Source organism: Esox lucius, chromosome 6, assembly GCF_011004845.1.
Source record: "Esox lucius isolate fEsoLuc1 chromosome 6, fEsoLuc1.pri, whole genome shotgun sequence".
NCBI classification, from domain to species: Eukaryota; Metazoa; Chordata; class Actinopteri; order Esociformes; family Esocidae; genus Esox; species Esox lucius.
In genome coordinates, this window is record NC_047574.1 from 31,191,445 (window position 1) to 31,217,959 (window position 26,515).

Here is a 26,515-nt window from a genome sequence, read left to right on the forward strand (position 1 = left end):
GCCCAGATTAACAAATTTTTGTTAATAAAATAAACTGTTGAATCACATTTCCGGTTTTATAAGTAAAAAGACGTTTTGTGTAATATCCACATTTTCAAATATTATGGTATTATCGGCCATCGGCCCCCCAAGTCATACACATTCGATATCGGCACTGACGCCAAAAAAATCCATATCGGTCAATCCCTACTCGACAGTGTACAAAAACCCTACATTTGTATGTTTACAATTTTTAAACAATGATTAGTGTGTCTCTCCATCTTTCAGGCTGCTGCACTGTAAGCTAGTTGGGATTGACAGCGCACTTCAGTCAGGAAGGGAACACTCATTTTACAGATTGTGGTTGTGGATGTACACTCACCTAAAGGATTATTAGGAACACCTGTTCAATTTCTCATTAATGCAATTATCTAATCAACCAATCACATGGCAGTTGCTTCAATGCATTTAGGGGTGTGGTCCTGGTCAAGACAATCTCCTGAACTCCAAACTGAATGTCAGAATGCAATTTTGAGCGTGGCATGGTTGTTGGTGCCAGACGGGCCGGTCTGAGTATTTCACAATCTGCTCAGTTACTGGGATTTTCACGCACAACCATTTCTAGGGTTTACAAAGAATGGTGTGAAAAGGGAAAAACATGCAGTATGCGGCAGTCCTGTGGTCGAAAATGCCTTGTTGATGCTAGAGGTCAGAGGAGAATGGGCCGACTGATTCAAGCTGATAGAAGAGCAACTTTGACTGAAATAACCACTCGTTACAATCGAGGTATGCAGCAAAGCATTTGTGAAGTCACAACACGCACAACCTTGAGGCGGATGGACTACAACAGCAGAAGACCCCACCGGGTACCACTCATCTCCACTACAAATAGGAAAAAGAGGCTACAATTTGCACAAGCTCACCAAAATTGGACAGTTGAAGACTGGAAGAATGTTGCCTGGTCTGATGAGTCTCGATTTCTGTTGAGACATTCAGATGGTAGAGTCAGAATTTGGTGTAAACAGAATGAGAACATGGATCCATCATCAAGTATATGTATAGACGCTGAATATAAGACGAGGCCACGTTTTCAGACATATTTCCAGGGCAAAAAACTTCTTATATTCGGACCAATACGGTATATATACATACAGATTGTGAATAAAAAGAGAATGCAATGATGTGGAGGTTTCAAATTTCTATATTTTATTCAGAATACAACATAGATGACATATCAAATGTTTAAACTGAGAAAATGTATCACTTTAAAGGAAAAATAGGTTGATTTTAAATTTCATGGCATCAACACATCTCAAAAATGTTGGGACAAGGCCATGTTTACCACTGTGTAGCATCCCCTCTCCTTTTTATAACAGACTGCAAACGTCTGGGGACTGAGGAGACAAGTTGCTCAAGTTTATGGATAGGAATGTTGTCCCAATCTTGTCTAATACAGGCTTCTAGTGGCTTAACTGTCATAGGTCTTCTTTGTCGCACCTTCCTCTTTATGATGCGCCAAATGTTTTCTATGGGTGAAAGATCTGGACTGCAGGCTGGCCATTTCAGTACCCGGATCCTTCTTCTATGCAGCCATGACATTGTAATTGATGCAGTATGTGGTCTGGCATTGTCATGTCGGAAAATGCAAGGTCTTCCCTGAAAGAGAAGACGTCTGGATGTTGTTCTAGAACTTGGATATAACTGTCAGCATTGATGGTGCCTTTCCAGATGTGTAGGCTGCCCATGCCACACGCACTCATGCAAGCCCATACCATCAGAGATGCAGGCTTCTGAACTGAGCGCTGATAACAACTTGGGTTGTCCTTGTCCTCTTTTGTCCGGATGACATGGCGTCCCAGTTTTCCAAAATGAACTTCAAATTTTGATTCGTCTGACCACAGAACACTTTTCCACTTTGCCACAGTCCATTTTAAATGATCCTTGGCCCAGAGAAAACGCCTGCGCTTCTGGATCCTGTTTAGATACGGCTTCTTTTTTGACCTATATAGTTTTAGCCAGCAATGGCGAATGGCATGGTGGATTGTGTTCACCGACAATGTTTTCTGGAAGTATTCCTGAGCCCATTTTGTGATTTCCATTACAGTATCATTCCTGTATGTGATGCAGTGCCGTCTGAGGGCCTGAAGATCACGGGCATCCAGTATGGTTTTCTTGACCCTTACACACAGAGATTGTTCCAGATTCTCTGAATCTTTGGATGATATTATGCTGTGTAGATGATGATAACTTCAAACTCTTTACAATTTTTCTCTGAGAAACTCCTTTCTGATATTGCTCCACTATATTTCGCCGCAGCATTGGGGGAATTGGTGATCCTCTGCCCATCTTGACTTCTGAGAGACACTGCCACTCTGAGAGGCTCTTTTTATACCCAATCATGTTGCCAATTGACATAATAAGTTTCAAATGTGTCCTCCAGCTGTTCCTTATCTGTACATTTAACTTTTCCGCCCTCTGATTGCTACCTGTCCCAACTTTTTTGGAATGTGTAGCTCTCATGAAATCTAAAATGAGCCAATATTTGGCATGACATTACAAAACGTCTCACTTTCAACATTCGATATGTTATCTATATTCTATTGTGAATTAAATTGTGATTTGTAAATTATTCCATTCCTTTTTTACTCACAATTTGTAGAGTGTCCCAACTTTTTTGGAATCGGGTTTGTATATGGATAGTGAATCCTTCCCTATTAAAGGTAGAATATTTCCCTATTAAAGGTAGAATATTTCACCGGTGCAACAGGATATGCACAAGTCTTTTGTATGTTATTGTCACATGGATCATGATACGGACACATTCTTTTTAAATTATCAATGGACTTTGGGGGAAGTGTTTAATCATGATGTTATGTTTTCGTCAGATTTTCTGCTGAACACCGTTAACAGTGATAGTAGCCTGTTGATGTCATTGTTTTTCTCTACCCTTTATATTATGAGGTGGGGGAGGGACTGATGATTGTCATACATACAGTGGGGAGAACAAGTATTTGATACAATGCCGATTTTGCAGGTTTTCCCACTTACAAAGCATGTAGAAGTCTGTTATTTTTGTCATAGGTACTCTTCAACTGTGAGTGACGGAATATAAAACAAAAATACAGAAAATCATATTGTATGACTTTTAAGTGAGGGTATTTAGCATGAATTAGCATATGACATAGTTCAAAGTTCAAAAGTGTTGCCAATCACAGGTCTGGTGTCTGTAGCTTGAATGGTTCAAAAGATACAGCCTAATTGTTAATTAACGCTGATTAGAATATGTAAAATCAATAACCGTTTCATCATATGAACTGAGGATAGCCTAAATGTCTACAAAAAAAATTGGTTTCCTGTCTGTAGCTCGAACGGTTCTAAATAGTTAATTAATGCTAGGTCATTAGAGTAAGCATAAAGGGCCGCCTTTGTGAAGTCACAGTTCAGTCAATTTTTGACATAGCAACTAGGTTCAAGAGTCTGGAACAAGGTTATTATAATTTAGCATTTTTTATAAGTTTTTATTTGTATTTCATTTTGACTTTTTGTTTTCAAATTCAGTTTAGTTTTAATTAGTAAGTGGGTTTGCTAGTTTAGTTTTTATTTTTGAAAATGCTTAGTTTTAGTTTAGTTTTTATTAGTTTTAGTGTCAGGGGTATTAGGCTATTTGTCAGGGGCAAGATTAAAAAAGGTCAGAAAAAGTATTGTGTAATAATAACTCAACAAAAACTGTTGTTTAGGGGCAAAGTGTTATGATATGTATATTTGGAGCAAGGCACAGATTCACAGATGTTAGCACTCAAAACCTGTGATAACCATGAATCATCATACATTTATATGTCTAGCACTAGTTTTGTTATGACCTTTGCCAAGAGCATAAATAGATAGAACTCAAAATGCAGATTAAGTTTTTAGCCATCTGATCGCTATTTAGTGGAATTGCTTTAATGTTTTTGAAAAAAGTATCTGAAAGGGATAGTTAAAATAATTCCTTTGTTAATAATGACAGAGAGACGGAGGCAGAGCAAGGAAAGGAAACACAGCTGAGCGAATACTTGGCGCGTTTTAAATAGCGTTAAAAAAGGAAAGACATTGACAAAGACGAAAACTAAGAACATTTACTCCATAATTTTATTTTAGTTAGTTTTGTCAACCACACATTACAGTTTTAGTTAGTTATCGTTTTTTTGTAATGCCTCGTTTTTATTTTTATTTCAGTTAACGACAATGTTTTTTCCCACCTAGTTTTCGTTTTGTCGTTCGGTTCGTTAACGATTATAACCTTGGTTTGGAAATATAGTGGCGAGTAAATCTGACGGTTCAGGAGAAAAACCAGTTTTAAAGGCATTTATTAGCATTAGCATTAGCTTGTTTTGAAAATGTTGCCGTCTTTTGAGATAAACAAACAAATGCAAATGGTGTTATATGAGGGTTGCACAATGAATATGAAGTGCATAGGTTATTGTTCCAATAAAGAATTGCACACATGCATATTGTGCATACATATATTGTACAGTAATCAGCCATTTTGTCTGCCATTTTGTAAGTTGTCTCAATTCCTGAAAACATTTTAGGGAGGCATGTATAAGACACCTGTATGCCAAAGGACTACTCAATTGCATTAATGTGTTTTTGTTCATCATGAGAAATGAAGCAGGTACAAAAACAAAAATCAGCACTGTAGGTCAAATGGGGTGGAAATGGCATCATTTTGAAATTAGCAAAATAAATCATGTACTGTAGCACCCCTGGTGGAGGAATCGGGGCAGGGTCTGTATGGTAGATACATGTGGATTATTTTACATGTGGATTATTAGTTTATAGCATTTTACCTTGGACATTGAGTTATTAAGCATTTTAGGCGCCAATAATAATAATAATAACAGGAACAAAAGGGTTTCTCCTACCGAAGAACCCCTAATAACAGTAGGTAATATAAAACAAGAAGAAGAGGAATATACCACATAACAAACATACCAAAATCTTAAATAATGTATCACAACCTTATTAATGTATGATTTATTCCTTTCACCTTATGCTGCATTTTTATCTCTCATTTCTGTTGTTTATGTGTTTGTTATGATTGAATTGCCTTTGTGTAAGTAAAGCGCTAAACAAATAAAATAAACAAATCACTCATGCCTGTTGTATCGACATACTTGGAGATCATAAAGTGTTAAGATTTCGGTGGCTGGAATCTTGATTAGCTAACAGGTCCTAAATTGACTACAGAGTATAAATTAACCAGTGGTTGTGGGTCGAGCAGTTACCCTAATGGCAAAGATTGCTCTTCTAAGGACCTTGGTTCTGGGCTGAGATGCAAAAGAGTATTCAGTGACTGTGCTGATGTTTTCATGGAGGACAAATGGTTGGTTAATTACAGGTTTTAAGCAAATATTTAGGCTGAAAACTGTCAATTTATAGGTTTATGATCGCCACACTTGCATAGATTGTGTGTTATATGTAATTAAAGACAGGTGCAGCGCATTCTTGGGTCCACAACTCTACACTTGAATCTGAGATATTTTCTGAGAGCGTTAATGAATGAGGGCCACTGTCTTTCCACTATGCCTTTAATTTAATTCAACAGGTACTGGCCCTATGGATCTGATGGATGTCAGACTCACGGCTTCCAGGGTTTTTTGACGGCTCTCACCAGCATACACTTCATTGCTGCCATCGCATGGGACAGATACCACCAATATTGCACAAGTAAGTGTTATGAGTTGTGTAGGTCTCTTTGGTCCCATACATCTTCAGACACAAAAACAAGTCCACAAACAAAAACACACTAGACAAGACCAAATTGTCTTGGTGTGCGGCTGTACTTGGAGCCTCACATTATCCTAAAAGCCATCTGGCCTTTAGAGTTCATTTGTTAGGATGTCACCAATCTACATGGCTCTTTCAAAGAGATACGGTATTGGGTAAGGCTCTGTCGAAGAGATACAGTTTTGTGTAAAGCCAATAAAAAGGTAGGAGGAGGTCTGTATGTTGTTAAAAAGATCAATCATACCTTATGAAGTATCCAGCCATCTCATAAGAGATCAATTGCCTACCAAGGAAGATTTGTAGCTTTGTAGGAATTACTATGGCATATTTTGTCAGGAAAGTGTGGAAAGATTGAGGGGAGAGGTTTTGCGGAAAGAGCAGTGGACCAGATTCAAAATCACACTGCAGTGCACGTGTGTCCCAGGCACTGGTCCCGACCACTCGAACAAACAAAGCCACAATTCTTATGAATTATTATTGTATTCATATCATTGGGGCTCGATGAACTATACTGTATATTGTGTAATTCGTTGTTAAGTAACAAAATTACTTAACAACGGTCAATGGAAACATTCAGTGGAAACCGTCAACGGCCTCATGTAACAGCCTGTCTACTTGTATCTCCTCCATGCTCTTGAGACTGTATGGGAGACACAGCAAACATTCTTGCGACATCATATATGGATGTGCCATCCTGAAGGAGCTGGACTACCTGTGCAAACAGTAAAGTAATATTACAGTAGTGATCTTACGCCTATTCCAAAGTATATATAAACATAACAGTATTAAATGCTTTATATTTCTCCCCTTTTCCTACCTAATTCTTTAAGTTAGGTCACAATTGGAATTTATTCAAAATCATAAAATCAATGGAATTACATTAGGAACAGTAGGAAAAAAATACACATAATACATAAATACACTTACTTGAGGAAATATGCACACAACCCTACAAGGCTTGGAATACTAGGTAGGAAAATTAGTGCAGGAAAATCTACAACCTAATCTAATAATCTAACTCCATATTGTTTGTAAAAATACACAATCACAAAGGACCATAATATGCTGGAAGTTCTTAGAGAAGGTAGGTATTCTTTCATCACAAGCGAAACATTTAATAGGTCATGTGTTTCACGGCTTACATGAATCCTCAATACTCCTCATCAGTCAAGTAACAAAGGAAATGGTTCATGTAGCAAACCTCAGGGATGACCAGTCTGGTCACTATGATTTACATATGTGTGTGTGCCGATATCAGTAATATCAGCTTGTGACCATCCATCTTCTTCTTGATCAAATTCCAGAGGTTTTCAATGGGGTTCAGGTCTGGAAATTGGGCTGGCCATGACAGGGTCTTGATCTGGTGGTCCTCCATTCACACCTTGATTGACCTGGCTGTGTGGTATGGAGCATTGTCCTGCTGGAAAAACCAATTCTCAGAGTTGGCGAGGAGAAAGGAATCAGGTGTTCTTCCAGGATAACCTTGTAGTCAGCTTGATTAATGCGTCCTTCACAAAGACAAATCTGCCCGATTCCAGCCTTGTTCTTATGAACCTCCGTCTTTGAAATGTTCAGGATGGAAGCATCCTGACGCTCACTGTATCCCTCTTCCAGTAAAGCCAGAATCTATCCCTTCTTTTCCTTACTCAAAGCTTTTCTTTTCATCTCTTTTGTCATGCTGAATACTTATTTTTAATTCAAATGAACTTTGAGGTACTACTTGCAGTGTTTTTGCCATCCAGCTGGTCCTATTGCAAGAGGATAGTGATGACCACAGCAGTTGTTTTTATACTTTTCTTTGTAAATTAGATTTGGTTCAGGTAATCACCTAATCAGTACCTCATTTTCAAGCAGATGGCCAATGCTAAACATGAGCCAGCTGGTTGGTCTAGTTAACTATGATTACATACAGTTAAGTCTGGAAATATTGGGGCACTGAAACTATTTTCCTATTTATGGCTCTGTACGCAACCACAATGGATTTGAAATGAAAAAACCGAGATGCAATTGAAGTGCATGCTTTCAGCTTAAATTTAAGATGTTGAATAAAAATAATGTATGGAACGTTTAGGAATTGCAACCATTTTCATACACAGTCCCCTTATTTCAGGGGCTCAAATGTAATTTGCAAAATTAACACAATCATAAATAAAATGTTCATTGTTAATACTTTGTCGAGAATCCTATGCAGCCAGTGACTGCTTAAAGTCTGGAACGCATGGACATCACTGTAATGTTAACAGACGGAGGCAGGTGTTGTGGCTCCAGTTGTGGTATGCGCGGCTTTGATTGATAAAGGGGAACAGTAGAAACTGTTGTCAGACATACAGGCTGGGGTCATACACAGAAGGCACCGATACACACTGAGGTACAAGAGGGCTAGGCAGGTCTCCAGGTCACAGGCAGGCAGAAGGTCAAAGCACCGTAATCCAACAGACAGGCAAAATTACAGATAGAGACTGGGAATCGGAGTCAAAGGGTAGATTGGGCAGAAGCGGGTCGGTATACAAAATCCAAAACTGTAGCAAATCAAAGGGGGGTTAGTAATGATGCTGCGAACTAACAATCAATACCTCACAGTCAGAAGGCTGGGAGTGGAAGAACTAAATACTGGGAGAAAACAAATGAAACAGTTAAGTGACACGGATGATCAGTATGACTGTGAGGCGGGAAGAGTGATGCGTTCAGGTGGAGTGGATGGTTGAGGTCTAGGATGTGCGCCGGTTCCTGGTGAGGAATGATGTGAACAGGGCGCAGACCTTACAATCACCAAATGCTGGGTTTCCTCCTTTGTGGTGCTTTGCCAGGTCTTTACTGCAGCTGTCTTCAGTTGTTGTTTGTTCGGGGGTCTTTCTGCCTTAAGTTTTGTCTTCAGCAAGTGAAATGCATGCTTGATCGGGTTGAGATGCTTCTGTCACATCATCAATGGCACCCAGTGCCTTTGGAAGCCATGCATGTACAGTGTGGCAGGCCAAGTGAGTCACAATCATTAGCGCAAGACACCGTAATGAAGAACCCCACATTTTGGCAGATGACATGACATGTTATGTTATGGAAACACGCTTTTGCAGAAGACATGTCAGGTAACATTATCGAAGCATGCATTTAAGCAGACAAGACATCAGGTGATGTTATTGAAGCACACACGTTTGAATGGGCTATCTACATATTTGTAAAAATATACTCATTTCAATTAGTCTCACTGACCCCCCCCGGCTGGCTCCTCCTGTGCTGCTTTGTCCCTCTCTACACATGTAGAGAGGGCAAACTTTTTCGAACAGGAAGTGGATGTCTCCTCCGTGTTGAATTATAGCACCGACAATGACGAGATGTCTGAGGAGGATGCTCCTACGCAGGACCCGACTCCCCTGACTCAGAAAGACCTTCTCCCTTCCCACGTGGGTTGTGGTGACGGGTCTTGTGCTTCTCCCTCTCTCTGGGGAGAACTAGATGACGACCTCTCTTCTGCTACTTCCCTCCACCCTCCACCCTCCCCCTCTCCGGGTGGAGTTTGTGGGATTGAGAGAGCAGTTCATTCAGCTGCCGCTGCCTCCTCTGCCGACGCAGAAGGAACCTTCCAATATGTCCTTCGGCTCCTGGGTGGAACATGTCAAAACGGTGGACTCCCCTGTGCCTGAGATCCGTGGTTTTAAAGCATTTCGCCGAGGGTTCCTGGTCCTCTCCCGTTTCTGCCAGAGATCCTGTGAAATCCAACGTTACCTTCACCAGAGTCGACGGAAGGCAGACTCCCATCAGCTCGGCCATGCCTCCTCTAGAGCCCGAGTTGGCTGCGCATTTCCTGCCTTCCTGGGGCTGGTCGGGGAAGAAGCCTGCATTGCCATCCACCAATGGCCGCTACATGGGCAGCTACGGGATAAAGTTTACGTCATGGGATCACAGGCCCTGGCCGTGGTGAACAACGTTGCTCTCTTCGCGTCTTCGGCGGCCACCCATATTTTAGATCGTTCAACTACTCCGTCGTCACGTGACGTCAAAGAGGTAGCGGGTAATCTAAAGGCTATCCTCCACCTTAACCAGGCTCAGACAGTTTGCGCCGGAAGCACAGTGGCTTCTTCCGTGGTCAGACACCGTCACCTTTGACTGTCTCTGTCCTCCCTATGCGATGCCGATCACGCCCCCCTCCTGAACCCACTCCTGTCCCAGGAGGGCTTATTCGGCGACCTGTTCACACTGCCATAGCTTCTTTCAAGGAGACCGACGAGGGACGGAATGTGCTCTCGTTACCTCCCCCAGGCTGGCCGCTCTACTCATTCGGACTCACAGCCCTCTGCTCATCGCCCAAGCTCCTCTGCTAAAATACGCCAGCGCCGCCAAGTCTCTGCTGCCGCCTCTTCTGCTGCCTCGGCACCTCCTCCCCCTACTGCCGCGGCTCCTGCTCCTCCTCCAGTGCGACGCAGGCAACCCACCCCTAGACTGGATATTCCGTGACCATCTAAGAAACACAGACCGTCCTGACTAGGCGTGGAGGGGGCTGCGAGCGGGGGGGTGTCTGAGCCTGTTAAATCACTGCATACCCTAGTTTGCCTCCTTTGGCGGCTATTAGAGACTCAGCGAGCGCTCTCTCTGTCTCTATGTCTGCCCCGTTGGATATAAGCAGTGGCGCAAATGAGCAGCTTATCCCTTATTCACGCCCTGCAGCCTGCAGGTATTTTAATGTTTTTGCTTGTGCAGACTCTATTCCCTTCCCTATTCAGTGTAATGGTAAGAGCTAGGTTAACTATGTTCAGGGTAGGGAGTCTTCTCAGGGAATTATAGGCAGTCTTATCGCTGAATCGCTTTCAAGTGTCCTGTACCTGTCAGTGAATTCTCCTTGAGAAGATTAGTTGCAACTGCACAGTACACAATCAGAAATATGTTCATTACATTAGTTTGTTGCTTATTGTTAATGCATTAGAACACAGTCCTACCAAACACTTAAACTTGTATACCTGAATATCCATGTCTATCTGCTTCCGTTGCCTAAATAGATTTGAACAGTTGTAAACAGTAACAGTATAGTAGAAACATTTAACATTTCTGGTGCTTCTGTTCTGCTAGTGTAGATAAATAACTATTTCACTCTTTTCAATAGTTGATTTAACTTCAATGACCAGCCAATAACAAAACTGCAAGAACAGAAGAGCAATTTCCTATTACTGTTCCAATGACTCATCATCAGTTAAGATAGTTTGCTTACGTTGAAGTATTACTCTCAAAGACTAATTCATAAACCATTCTGAGTTCATCATCTAACCAGATCTCAGTTGATATAATTACATCTGATTGTGTTTTCTCTGAACTACAATTAAATTAATGTTTGTTCCTTTTCTTCCTCAACCCCGGGTCTGAAGTCTTCTTTGGTCTTAGCCGCTGTAAACAACGGCTGGGCCAACAGAGGTTATGTATCTGGTGTGTTCTTCTCCCCCCTGTTGATTCTTTTCTTGACCCGCATATACTCTCTTAACACGTCCAAAGTGGAGCAAAAAGGCCTCCAGACGGCCTACTGCAGCACCACGTTCACAACCACAAAGTCAATTGAGCAAAACGCATTGGGGGCTTTCTCGGTCCCCAGCAGGGTTGGCTATGTCGATTTATAGGGAAAGGTTTCCCAACGATGCAGCGTCTCCAGGCGGGGTGGGATGCAAAAGTCCCAGGCCTCCCAGCGATCGGCCTGGTGGAACACTGCGGGAGGGCAGAGGTTCAGAGGGACAATCCAACCTGAGCAAAAAGAACTACAACACAGATCAATAAACTCCATACAAACTTTCCTAAAGCTTCCATCAGTCACCACTTTCTACCATGCGTGGCAAAACAACAGACCCATTTATTTTATTTATCTCAATTCTTGTAAGCATGCCCCGCACGTCAGAACCACTTTAACTTAACATATACCCACGCCCTAATGCGTAGAAGTGCCCTAACACTCAATTTCAATTAACGTGGCCTAACATCGTTAATAGCCCCGCTGGCCTATAAGTGAGTCGTTCAAGCCCTAACCTTGTCTGCAGATTTAAATGTGCCCTAACACATATTACCACAACTATATTTAACTCCATTGTGCCCTTAGTTAAAAATGTGACTTTGGGTACCTGTACGGATCAATCCCGAATCTCATTTCAGCCAGGCGCCCTGACTCGCACCCCATACAGGGGTGCAAAAAAGTATTTAGTCAGCCACCAATTGTGCAAGTTCTCCCACTCAAAAAAATTAGAGAGGCCTGTAATTTTCATCATAGGTACATTTCAACTATGAGAGACAAAATGAGAAAAGAAAATCCAGAAAATCACATTGTAGGATCTTTAATGGATTTATTGGTAAATTCCTCGGTAAAATAAGTATTTGGTCACCTACAAACAAGCAAGATTTCTGGCTCTCACAGACCTGTAACTTCTTCTTTAAAAGGCTCCTCTGTCCTGCACACGTTACCTGTATTAATGGCACCTTTTTGAACTTGTTATCAGTATAAAAGACACCTGTCCACAACCTCAAACAGTCACACGCCAAACTCCACTATGGCCAAGACCAAAGAGCTGTCAAAGGACACCAGAAACAAAATTGTAGACCTGCGCCAGGCTCGGAAGACTGAATCTGCAATAGGTAAGCAGCTTGGTGTGAAGAAATCTTGGTGTGAAGGAGCAATTCTAAGAAAATGGAAGACATACAAGACCACTTATAATCTCCGTCGATCCGGGGCTCCACGCATGATCTCACCCCGTGGGGTCAAAATTATCACAAGAACGGTGAGCAAAAATCCCAGAACCACATGGGGGGAGCTAGTGAATGACCTGCAGAGAGCTGGGACCAAAGTACCATCAGTAACACACTACGCCGCCAGGGACTCAAATCCTGCAGTGCCAGACATGTCCCTCTGCCTAAGCCAGTACATGTCCAGGCCCGTCTTGCTAGAGGTTTGCTAGAGAGCATTTGGATGGTCCAGAAGAGGTTTGGGAGAATGTCATATGGTCAGATGAAACCAAAATAGAACTTTTTGGTAAAAACTCAGCTCGTCGTGTTTGGAGGAGAAAGAATGCTGAGTTGCATCCAACGAACACCATACCTACTGTGAAGCATGGGGGTGGAAACATCATGCTTTGGGGCTGTTTTTCTGCAAAGGGACCAGGACGACTGATCCGTGTAAAGGAAAGAATTATCGTGAGATTTTGAGTGAAAACCTCCTTCAGCAAGGGCATTGAAGATGAAACTTGGCTGGGTCTTTAGCATGACAATGATCCCGAACACACCGCCTGGGCAACGAAGGAGTGGCTTCGTAAGAAGCATTTCAAGGTCTTGGAGTGGCCTAGCCAGTCACCAGATCTCAACCCCATAGAAAATCTTTGGAGGGAGTTGAAAGTCTGTGTTGCCCAGCGACAGCCCCAAAATATCACTGCTCTAGAGGAGATCTGCATGGAGGAATGGGCCAAAATACCAGCAACAGTGTGTGAAAACCTTGTGAAGACTTACAGAAAACGTTTGACCTCTGTCATTGCCAACAAAGGGTATATAACAAAGTATTGAGATTAACTTTTGTTATTGACCAAATACTTATTTTCCACCATAAATTATCAATAAATTAATTACAAATCCTACAATGTGATTTTCTGGAATTTCTTTTCTCATTTTGTCTCTCGTAGTTGAAGTGTACCTATGATGAAAATTACAGGCCTCTTTTATCTTTTTGAGTGGGAGAACTTGCACAATTGGTGGCTGACTAAATACTTTTTTGCCCTACTGTAGGTTCCAGAGACCCAGTCTCCGGCCGTGCACGGTTGAACCGCTAGGATATGAGTTTGAGATACCAGATTAAGTAACCAAAGGATGAACCCCCAAAATGTGATGGTAATTCCATCAATAGGAACTCATTAAGGAGTAAGTACAGAGACAAAAGTCTCTTGGCACAATTAACAGTTTATTTGCAAATAGAGAGATGTGTCAAAAGCTTACAGAACAATCCTCTGAGGAATCTCGGAGGTAGATACACAAACAGTCAGTATTTATTACAGTTAAAAGGGGTGTGGTAAGATGCTGCCCAACTGTCTTATGTCACACAGGTTTTACCCAAAGGGTGGGCTGTCCCCCCACCTTATCCTTCTTACCATAATGTTTCCCCAAATGAGCCAATTGCCCTTACTTCCCCCAAGGACCACATTCTTAAGGAACAAAGGACATCCTTATTGGTTTAGGCAGATAAACAGATGGTCAGACTACCTAATAATCCTCTGATATTATACCAACGTGTGTCACAAACAAAGACCAGTGTTACATACCAGGTAATAGAAAAGCAGACATTTCTCAAATGTACATTAGAATTTCCATAACAGCATCTGGCTCTGTCTTTCCGAAGGGTCTCCTTGCACACTCCACGCGGGGTGTTGCAGCTTCCTCTGCCCTTTTCCACGGGGTCAGGGTTGATGAAATTTGTGCCGTGGCGTTGTGGTCGTCGCCTTGGGCGTTTGTCCGTTTCTTTTACTGGACGTGTCTCCTTCATCCCTTGTTCATTTGATTCTCGCAGCTGCCCGAGATCTCAGAATCTTGCTAGGGAATCTCATGCTTTGCCTTGATTCTATCTCTGCTTTAACACGTCAGCTATTGGGGATGTTTCGTCTTAGGGTTTTAGGGAACGGTTTCTACGGAACCCTGTGAGTTGTGCTGGTTGGTCCGGCAGGGAGTACATCCTTGGCTTGCTTGCTCCGGGTTGAACCTCTAGGAGCTAAAGCCCCTCTAGGGGGCGGAGCTCCACGACATATAACGTTACTGGGAATGTAACTCCGGTTATATAAGTGGAGCGGAGCCCCCTAGACCTGTTGCCCTATCCCACGAGTTATGCTGAATAAACTCGGGAGGGCATTCTCATTTTCATACTTTCATACTCATTTTAATTTGTGCATCCTCATCAGAACCAGCTTTCCGTGCCTCTGTTGCCCCTGCATCAGAACCAGCTTTTAGTGCCTCTGACTCCCCTGCATCAGAACTAGCTCTCTGTGCCTCCGTCGCCCCTGCATCAGAATTTGCTCTCTGTGCCTCCGTTGCCCCTACATCAGAAGCAACACTGTCTCGGTTGCCTCTGCAAACAAATCCTTAATTACTGTCAGCAGCCTAGCCTACAGAGCTAGGCTTCCTCGAACAAACAGCTGTGGTGGTGAATGTCTGCGGTCTGTTCGTAGACCATGATGATTCCACTGATTGCAAAATATCTGCAAGTCCCTCTTTGTTCTGGGGATGTAGACATAATGCAGAGCCCAAAGGTTCATCTCATTGTCACTGCCTATAATGTCCTCTGATTCCAGGAAGGAGAAGATATCATGGTAGTCATTAGTGAGGCCATGCCATATGTTTCCCCACAACCTTTCAATCCGCTGTGTACTTATGCCTCTTTTAGAGTACTGCCCCAGCAAAATCCACTAAATACTTCCATAAAAATACTTCCAATGCCTCCATGGATAACTATTCTCTACTGCAATAGTAAAGCTTACTGAAAGTATGCAGTGTAAACAAAGGTAGTCTTTGCCCGAAGCTCCCCTCTAAAAACATATCCATATGCACACTGTCATCTTCATAACCCTCATTTCCTTACCTGTTACTGACAGATCTAGGTTTTTAACCAAAATTACCAATATTCTTTAAAAGGCACTAGTGGAAAGGAATACGAATGCATAGTTACACAGGAAACAAGGAAAGCATTGATTTATTGTAAAAAATAAATATCTTTGTCTTTCAGTGTGCTTCCACATGGTATAATCATTTCAACCCAATAGAACCAGTGATTATGGATTTAAAATAATTGGAAATCTGGTAATTTCATTATTTTTGAGTATTGTATGAACAATCATATTGATGTATTTTACAGTGTAATACAATAATAATCTCCTTTATATGATCAGTAAGTAGATCAAAATTGAATTCACTGTTGTCTGTGATTCAAAGGTACAAGTTAATTTGTGGGGAAATTATTGAGAAGATTAATTGAAATAAGAATATTTTTACGAAGTAGATGGCCCGTTCAAACGTGAGTGCTTCAATAACGTTCCCTTGACGTTTTGTCTGCCAAAGCTTGTTTCCATGACATAATAAAAACGTGTTGCCTGCCAAAATGTGGTCTTGTTCATTACGGCGTCTTGTGCTAATGATTGTGACTCACTTGGCCTGTCATATGCATGCCCATGACATTACACTGCCTCCACTGTGTTTTACAGATGATGCAGTATGCTTCGGATCATAAGCCATTCCAAGCCTTCTCCATACTTTTTTCTTCCCATCATTCTAGTACAGGTTGATCTTAGTTTCATCTGTCCAAAGAATGCTGTTCCAGAACTGGGCTGGTTTTTTAGAAATGTTTTGGCAAAGTCTAATCTGGCCTTCCTATTCTTGAGGCTTTTGAATGATTTTCACCTTGTGGTGAACCCATTGTAATTGTTCTTGTGAAGCCTTTCTGTTTATGGTATAATGACTTGGATAATGATATGCCTATTTCCTGGAGAGTGTTCTTCACTTGGCTGATTGTTTTGAAGTTTATTTTTTTATCATGAAAGGATCCTACGATCATCTGCCACCATTGGACATCCAGTCTAATTCCTAAACCCTTCATCCTATTTGGATGTGAATACCCTCAAATGAATGCTGAGAGACTACACTTTATTTAACTGTATTTAAAATTGATTATTTAACTGTAACTTGAATATATTTTGGTAAACAGCCAAAATAACAAAACTTGTGTCAGTGTCCAAATATTTAACTGTATTTGACAACAAATAGCAAAACATTTCTGTATTCTTGCCATTTACCACTTTACTTCTTCCCATTTTCCCATTTCACGTTTTCTGCCAAAGTTATTCCCAGCTAATGCAAGATAGCACCTGTTATACTGCCAGCTAATCAACCTTAACAATTTTATATTTCTGGCAGTTATAGTCACAATGCAGAGAACTGCTATTAGCTGGCATATAGTCATGAGTTAATTTGGAAGACAATAGCATGGAAGTTCTGTAATCTCCTATTTGATCTGTTAATAATTGCTATCCAGAGACTGTTCATGATTTTATCCATCCATCATCTTCCGCTTATCCGGGGCCGGGTCGCGGGGGCAGCAGTCTAAGCAGGGATGCCCAGACTTCCCTCTCCCCAGACACTTCGTCCAGCTCTTCCGGGGGGACACCGAGGCGTTCCCAGGCCAGCCGGGAGACATAGTCCCTCCAGCGTGTCCTAGGTCTTCCCCGGGGTCTCCTCCCGGTGGGACGGGACCGGAACACCTTCCCAGGAAGGCGTTCCGGAGGCATCCGAAACAGATGCCCAAGCCACTTCAGCTGACCCCTCTCGATGTGGAGGAGCAGCGGCTCTACTCTGAGCTCCTCCCGGGTGACCGAGCTTCTCACCCTATCTCTAAGGGATCGCCCAGCCACCCTGCGGAGAAAGCTAATTTCGGCCACCTGTATCCGGGATTGTGTCCTTTCGGTCATGACCCAAAGCTCATGACCATAGGTGAGAGTAGGAACGTAGATTGACCGGTAAATTCGAGAGCTTCGCCTTGCGGCTCAGCTCTTTCTTCACCACGACAGACCGATACATCGACCGCATTACTGCAGAAGCTGCACCGATCCGTCTGTCAATCTCCCATTCCATCCTTCCCTCACTCTTGAACAAGACCCCTAGATACTTAAACTCCTCCACTTGAGGCAGGCACTCTCCACCAACCTGAAGTGGCCAAGCCACCCTTTTCCGACTGAGGACCATGGCCTCGGATTTGGAGGTACTGATTCTCATCCCCACCGCTTCACACTCTGCTGCAAACCGTCCCAGTGCATGCTGAAGGGCATGGTTTGAAGGGGCCAACACGACAACATCATCCGCAAAGAGTAGAGACGAAATCGTGTGGTCCCCAAACCTGACACCCTCCGGCCTCTGGCTGCGCCTAGAAATTCTGTCCATAAAAATTACGAACAGAACCGGCGACAAAGGGCAGCCCTGCCGGAGTTCAACATGCACAGGGAACAAGTCTGACTTACTGCCGGCAATGCGGACCAAGCTCCTGCTTCGGTCGTACAGGGACCTGACAGCCCTTAGCAAAGGACCCAGGACCCCATATTCCCGAAGCACTCTCCACAGGATGCCGCGAGGGACACAGTCGAATGCCTTCTCCAAACCAACAAAACACATGTGGATTGGTTGGGCAAACTCCCACGAACCCTCCAACACCCCGTAGAGGGTATAGAGCTGGTCCAGGGTTCCACGTCCTGGATGAAAACCACACTGTTCCTCCTGAATCCGAGGTTCTACTATCGGCCGTATTCTCCTCTCCAGAACCCTGGCATAGACTTTCCCGCTTGGCCTGTCGGTACCCGTCAGCTGCCTCAGGAGTCCCACATGCCAACCAGGCCTGATAGGACTCCTTCTTCAGCTTGACAGCATCCCTTACTTCCGGTGTCCACCACCGGGTTCGGGGATTGCTGCCTTGACAGGCACCGGAGACCTTACGGCCACAGCTCCAAGCGGCCGCTTCGACAAAGGCGGTGGAGAACATGGTCCACTTGTACTCAATATCTCCAGCCTCCCTCGGGATCCAGTCGAAGCTCTGCCGGAGGTGGGAGTTAAAGATCTCTCTGACAGGAGACTCGGCCAGACGTTCCCAGCAGACCCTTACAGTACGCTTGGGCCTGCCGAGTCTGTCCAGCTTCCTCCCCCGCCATCGGTTCCAACTCACCACCAGGTGGTGATCAGTTGACAGCTCTGCCCCTCTCTTCACCTGAGTGTCCAAGACATACGGCCGCAGGTCAGATGAGGCGACAACAAAGTCGATCATCGACCTGCGGCCTAGGGTGTCCTGGTGCCACGTGGACTGATGGACACCCTTATGCTTGAACATGGTGTTCGTTATGGACAAACTGTGACTAGCACAGAAGTCCAATAACTAAACACCACTCGGGTTCAGATCAGGGGGGCCGTTCCTCCCAATCACGCCACTCCAGGTGTCACTGTCGCCGCCCACGTGGGCATTGAAGTCCCCCAGTAGAACGATAGAGTCCCCAGTCGGAGCACTTTCCAGCACCCCTCCCAGAGACTCCAAGAAGGTCGGGTACTCTGCACTGCCGTTTGGCCCGTAGGCACAAACAACAGTGAGAGACCTATCCCCGACCCGTAGGCGCAGGGAAACGACCCTCTCGTTCACCGGGGTAAACTCCAACACATGGCGGCAGAGCTGGGGATCTATAAGCAAACCCACACCAGCCCGCCGCCTCTCACCATGGGCAACTCCAGAGTGGTGAAGAGTCCATCTTCTCTCAAGGAGTGTGGTTCCAGAGCCCAAGCCGTCGGTAGAGGTGATCCGACTACCTCTAGTCGGAACCTCTCAACCTTACGCACGATCCGAGGCTCCTTCCCCGCAAGCGAAGTGACGTTCCACGTCCCTAGAGCTAGTTTCCGTGTCCAGAGATCGGGTTGTCTAGGCCCCAGCCTTCGACTGCCGCCCGATCCTCTCCGCACCGGCCCCTTATGGTCCCTCCTGTGGGTGGTGAGCCCACGGGAAGGCGGCCCCACGTCGCCCTTTCGGGCGGGCCACATGGGGAAAGGCCCGGCCACCAGGCGCTCGCGTACGAGCCCCAACCCCGGGCCAGGCTCCAGGGTGGGGCCCCGGCTGCGCCATACCGGCCGACGTCACGGATCTCAAAATTGTACTCATGATTTTAATGATTCCCAATTTGTAAAAAACAAAATAAATCAAACACTAATCATCAGGAGATTAAACATAAAACATAATTTAGCATGTTACAAATTTAAATTTATTTTAAGTTCTATATAGCATAATTATTATGCCATTAGCGTACTTTACTGTCATTCATTTTACATATCTTATCAATTCATGACTAGTTCCTATACAGAAATGATGTTCATTTTTTTACTTTTGCTAAGCTATTTCCACTGACCCTGAAATTATATACAGTAACTGAAACATGGTCATAAGGGAAAAAGGGTCAAACAGCGTTTAAGAGTTAAAAATGACAGTCAATTTTATAATGTTCTTCCAGCCCAGTCTAGATGTATTCTAGTTTAGCTTTGGCTAACATCTTTAATAATTGTTAGCTAAGCTTTGCAAAGTATTGCAGTCACACAGCTATGCTTTCTTTCTTTACAATATCAAAACAAATTAGTTTGCATAGTCATCAAATTCCTGCAGCTGTTTTGTCAGTAAGTCCAAAAAGTGTGACACATTACTGAATTTAGTTTGCAATTGCAGTTTCTTTCAGCTTGCAATGCAGCTTTTGTAGCTCGGGACACACAGTTTCAATTCATGAATTTGGACAATGCTAATAGCGCTCATTCCATGATGTTTTCTCATTCACTGTCACATTAATTCCGAATGTATTGTATAATTGTTTGGTCCTTGAAAGTAAAGACTGTGTGTTCTTTAATAAATAAAATAATTTACATTGAGTAATTTAACCAATACTCTTATCTAGAGAAAGTTTGGTAAATGTTGTTTCATAGTTTTTCGTAACCTACAAAGTACCTACACGGTCCACACCGGACCATGAGTGAATTGATTATATTTCTAAGATCTCAAGAGAGTACTTGTTTACTTTTCCTCAAAATTCCAATGATAAATAGACATGAAATTGTCTTTTATCTATAGCATAGTAAGTTTGTAACCGTAAGGTCCTCACTTGGAATCCCTGAACTAGTGAACATCCAAAATTCTTCTGGGTCACTTTTAACACATATTTCCAGTTCACACGGGCACATTAATACAGACTGGAAATTATTAACATTATTTTTATTTATTATTATTATTTTTTTAAACAATCCAGCACCACCACAGAATTCATTTAAATGTGTATGTTTGTGCTTTACTTCAGGAACAAAGCTACAGTGGAGCAGTGCCATCACTCTGGCTATCTTCATCTGGCTGTTTACCGCCTTCTGGTCTGCAATGCCCCTAATTGGCTGGGGAGAGTATGACTACGAACCTCTCAGAACCTGCTGTACCCTGGATTACAGCAAAGGAGACAGGTATTTGTACACAAACACTACTTCACTAATGTCAAAAAGACAGACAAATATATACGTAAATGATTAAATAAATAAAAACATGTCCTACAAAATGCCTGACAGGTGACACAAACTAAACAGGAATACATAACATCAGTGCTAAAACCTTCAGACCTACATTTTCAGCCGACACCCATGCCCAGAGCGACTTAGTGTATACATTTCCGACCTGGTCCTCAATGTGAACTGAAACCAAAACCTCTGGCGTTGCAAATGCTATGCTTTACCAACTGAGCTACACACCACCATGTCCATTGTAAAACCTCAACTTTAGTATCCATAATTTTTCAGATTTCTCATTAGCATTCAAATAGTTTTTCCTTCTTACGTAATTTTGCATATTTTATCTCCCCATTTCACTGTTTCACAACATCCTGTGTTCTTCCATTTACTCAACAGGAACTATGTCTCCTACCTGATTCCCATGGCAATTTTCAACATGGCCATTCAGACCTTTATTATCATGTCCTCCTACCAGTGCATTGGCCAGAAATTCAAGAATACTGGAAAACCCAGGGTAAGAAGCATGTCCACTATTATTGTCAGACAGGGCTATGGTCAACATACTTTCTTGCTTTACTGAAGGAATCGCTTATCTAGCACAATGTGATAGGGGAAAGCAAGTGTTTAACAGGTCATAATTCCAGATTTAACACAACCAGACATCAAATCAAATCAGTGAAATCTACAAAGATAATGCATCATTTAAAAGATTACATTAAAAGACGGAGTAAATTCCTTACCAAAACCATTCTCCCTCTCTTTCTTTTCTCAACTATCTTACCTCAAAAGATACGAGTGTTTACAGCTCATAGCAATCGAGGGGAAAGACCCTAAAATGTTAATATAATTAGTTGTTTCAGCCATGCAAGGTGTGGGGACTATTAAGGCCACAGAGGAAAGGAGTGTGCATTGGTATGGAATCTAGTCACAGTGGCATAAAATGATACAGTAGACAAGATGATAGGTCCAGAAGGATTTGTTTCATAAATCAATTACAGTGCTGTATGTATGATCATAGGCCGCTGTAGTGAGCTCTCCAGTGAGCTCTCCTCACTAAGGCAGCACTGTTACTATTACGCAAATTTCAAAAGGCATCACCCACACAGACATACACTCTCTCACAAACTCACACAGACTCACTCTCACATGAACGGATCAAATTAATTAATCACGTTGTTACTTTGGAAACACAGAAAACAAAGCCCCTTTGTCCACTCAGATGGCTTTCTCCTAGATATGTCTACAGAACTGTAACAAATACATAACTAACAATGGTTACAAAGGTTTTATGAATGTAAAGTTGCTTTGCAGTCATGTGCACAAAAAAATTATATAATAGACGTTATTACTCTGAATGGTCAGCAAACAATGTTGCTGTTTCTGTTCATGACGTCTTTGTTTTTGAGCTGAAGTTGGATTTTAGTTGATTATGAAATTCTGTTAAGCTAGATATTGTAATTTAATCCTAGCTGTTATCAAAGGCTTGTGACCAGGCATCACATGCAAGTAATCCTCATAACCCGACAATTTTTCCCCCCCTCTTCTTCTTGTCTTAGTACATAAACTATCCTTTCTGGCTCTTCTGTTTAATTTCTACCCTATCTTTTCTCTCCCTGTCCCTCTTGTTTCTCTCTCTCACTGCGTTCAATTAAATATAACTTAAAATACCTAATTTAACAAAGTGTTGTACACATTGATTACTACACCAAACATAGAGGAACATACAGTATTAAATCAATGATGATTGAAATATGTAATAATACTTCCCTCTCTGCAGTTCAACACAGCCACTCCCCTGAAGACTTTTCTGTTCTGCTGGGGACCCTATGGAGTCTTGGCCTTCTACGCTGCTATTGAAAATGCCAACCTGGTTTCACCCAAGATAAGGATGGTGAGGACAATTCACACACATTTTTTTTCTCTTTGTGGGGACCTAACCCAGAACCAGAAATCCATGTTACCTATTCCCAAGCCCTTGTCCTTACCCTAACCTCAATAATCTTAACTCTAGAACCGCCAAATGCCTACACCTTTTGTGTTTGTAATAAAAAAAAAACGGCCAATAGATGCATGCGCAATACTCCCAGATGAATGATAGAGCCTTGGTTGCAATTGAATGAACTTACAAATGAAATACAAGATTTCCATGACCATTCAATAATTTAATCAAGCCATTATTGAAACATAAAACAAATGATCAAGATGGTGCCGTTGAGGCAGCTGTGTACACCCCCCCCAACGCTGGGGCTTTTTCGAGTTATCGATAGGCTTCAATGTTACACCCAGAGGCTGCCTTTATTGTTGCTGCCAACTTTAATGGTGCCAATCAAGTTGAAAAAAACTACTTCCTGACACGCGGTAAAAACACACTTGACAATGTCTACTCTCTATTTCATCATGGATATAAGGCCCTCCCCCGTGCTGCTGCTTTCGGCAAATCAGACCATACTGTTGTCCCCTGCTTACAGGCAGAGGCTAAAACAAGAGAAGCCAGTGACGAGGTCCTTACAACGATGGACAGACGAATCAGATGTCGACTTACGTGACTGTTTCCTCACCACAGACTGGGAAATGTTCCGAGAGGCGTCTGGAGGCAATATCAATGAATACACAGAGTCCGTGACCGGTTTTATTAGCAAATGTATGACGACGTTGTACCACGTATAACTACAAAATAATTTCCTAATCAAAAACCGTGGGTCAACAGCTGATATCTTTACCTATCGCTACGTCAGTCAGTTGTACCCACCTGCTTCAAAAAGTCCCTCATTGTTCCTGTACCAAAAAAGCAAAAACTCCTCTGCATGAATGACTACCGCCCTGTGGCACTCACACCAATCATCATGAAGTGCTTTGAGCGGCTATTTAAAACACACCTCACAGACTCCATGCCAGAAACACTTGACCCACTACAGATTGCCTACAGATAAAACCGATCCACAGAGGATGCCATCGCTTTGACCCTCCACTCTGCACTCTCTCTCACCTGGACAAAAGGAACACATATGTGAGAATGCTGTTCATTGACTGTAGCTCAGCCTTCAACACCATTGTGCTATAGTGCTATAGATCCCATTTGGGGTCGAGACCCAAATGGGATCTGGGTCTCGACCCCATTATGTGCAGATGGATCCTGAACTTCCTGATGGGCAGACCCCAGGTGGTGCAGATGGGCAACACCACCTCCTCCTCACTGACTCAGTACTGGCTCCCCCCAGGGCTGTGTGCTTAACCCGCTCCTATACTCTCTCTTCACCCACGACTGCCTGGCAACTCACATCTCCAACACCATCATTAAGTTTGCTGACAACACCACCATCATAGGCCTGATCTCTGACAACGACGAGTCAGCCTATAGGGACGAGGTAAGGTCAATGACTTTGTGGTGTCAGGATAACAACCTCCAGCTCAATATCAGCAAAACGAAAGAGATGATTGTTGATCACAGGAATCAGCGGCGGGGGGACCACGTCCCCTTATACATCAATGGGTCTGCAGTAGAGAGAGTTCACAACATCCGGTTCCTTGGTGTCAACATCAGCGATGACTTAACCTGGTCTCATCACTCTAACATCGTGGTGAAGGAGACCAGGAAACGTCTCTTCTTCCTACGCCGATTAAGGAGATATGGCATGGATTCTTTCCTCAGGCTGTAAGGTTGCTCAACTCGGGAACCTGTCTTCCCTTCCATCCATAGTCCCATGCTCACCTGTCACTTATATCATGCTCATCTGCCAATTATATCATGCACATGTATAGTTGTGTAGTTGTTAATATTATTATTGATTTGTGTTTTTGTATAGTGTTACTACTGATTGATTGTGTTACTTTTTAACTTTATCTGCAATGTTGGGAGTAGGAAAACCAAGCATTTTATTGCCATACTTGTTATTGCAAATGACAAATAAACCCTTTAAATCGCATCGCATCGCATCATCTTCCGCTTAATCCGGGGCCGGGTCGCGGGGGCAGCAGTCTAAGCAGGGATGCCCAGACTTCCCTCTCCCCAGACACTTCCTCCAGCTCTTCCGGGGGGACACCGAGGCGTTCCCAGGCCAGCCGGGAGACATAGTCCCTCCAGCGTGTCCTAGGTCTTCCCCGGGGTCTCTTCCCGGTGGGACGGGACCGGAACACCTTCCCAGGAAGGCGTCCCGGAGGCATCCGAAACAGATGCCCAAGCCACCTCAGCTGACCCCTCTCGATGTGGAGGAGCAGCGGCTCTACTCTGAGCTCCTCCCGGGTGACCGAGCTTCTCACCCTATCTCTAAGGGATCGCCCAGCCACCCTGCGGAGAAAGCTCATTTCGGCCGCCTGTATCCGGGATCTTGTCCTTTCGGTCATGACCCAAAGCTCATGACCATAGGTGAGAGTAGGAACGTAGATTGACCGGTAAATCGAGAGCTTCGCCTTACGGCTCAGCTCTTTCTTCACCACGACAGACCGATACATCGACCGCATTACTGCAGAAGCTGCACCGATCCGTCTGTCAATCTCCCGTTCCATCCTTCCCTCACTCGTGAACAAGACCCCTAGATACTTAAACTCCTCCACTTGAGGCAGGCACTCTCCACCAACCTGAAGTGGGCAAGCCACCCTTTTCCGACTGATGACCATGGCCTCGGATTTGGAGGTACTGATTTTCATCCCCACCGCTTCACACTCGGCTGCAAACAGTCCAAGTGCATGCTGAAGGTCCTGGCTTGAAGGGGCCAACACGACAACATCATCCGCAAAGAGCAGAGACGAAATCGTGTGGTCCCCAAACCTGACACCCTCCGGCCCCTGGCTGCGCCTAGAAATTCTGTCCATAAAAATTACGAACAGAACCGGTGACAAAGGGCAGCCCTGCCGGAGTCCAACATGCACAGGGAACAAGTCTGACTTACTGCCGGCAATGCGGACCAAGCTCCTGCTTCGGTCGTACAGGGACCTGACAGCCCTTAGCAAAGGACCCAGGACCCCATATTCCCGAAGCACCCTCCACAGGATGCCACGAGGGACACAGTCGAATGCCTTCTCCAAATCCACAAAACACATGTGGACTGGTTGGGCAAACTCCCATGAACCCTCCATCACCCTGTAGAGGGTATAGAGCTGGTCCAGTGTTCCGCGGCCTGGACGAAAACCATACTGTTCCTCCTGAATCCGAGGTTCTACTATCGGCCGTATTCTCCTCTCCAGAACCCTGGCATAGACTTTCCCGGGGAGGCTGAGAAGTGTGATCCCCCTATAGTTGGAACACACCCTCCGGTCCCCCTTCTTATAAAGAGGGACCACCACCCCGGTCTGCCATCCCAGAGGCACTGTCCCCGACTGCCACGCGATGTTGCACAGGCGTGTCAGCCAAGACAGCCCCACAACATCCAGAGACTTGAGGTACTCAGGGCGGATCTCATCCACCCCCGGTGCCTTGCCACCGAGGAGTTTCTTAACCACCTCTGTGACTTCAGCCCGGGTGATGGACGAGTCCACCTCTGAGCCCTCATCCTCTGCTTCCTCAATGGAAGACGTGACGGCGGGATTGAGGAGATCCTCGAAGTATTCCTTCCACCGCCCGACGACATCCTCAGTTGAGGTCAACAGCTGCCCACCTCTACTGTAAACAGCGTTGGTAGGGCACTGTTTCCCTCTCCTGAGGCGCCGGATGGTTTGCCAGAATCTCTTCGAGGCCAGCCGATAGTCCTTCTCCATGGCCTCACCAAACTCCTCCCAGGCCCGAGTTTTTGCCTCC

At 43.9% G+C, this 26,515-nt stretch overlaps 1 protein-coding gene across 1 annotated transcript in view; it reads left to right on the top strand.

Moving 5' to 3' along the window:
- Window positions 1–26,515, top strand: part of rgra (retinal G protein coupled receptor a) — a 49,944-nt gene that overhangs the window by 4,047 nt on the left and 19,382 nt on the right. Inside the window, exons 3-6 of the mRNA XM_010903949.5 lie at window positions 5,567–5,688; window positions 20,589–20,742; window positions 21,181–21,298; window positions 22,562–22,675. Coding sequence (XP_010902251.1) covers window positions 5,567–5,688; window positions 20,589–20,742; window positions 21,181–21,298; window positions 22,562–22,675 — 508 coding nt within the window. The remainder of the gene's footprint in view (window positions 1–5,566; window positions 5,689–20,588; window positions 20,743–21,180; window positions 21,299–22,561; window positions 22,676–26,515) is intronic.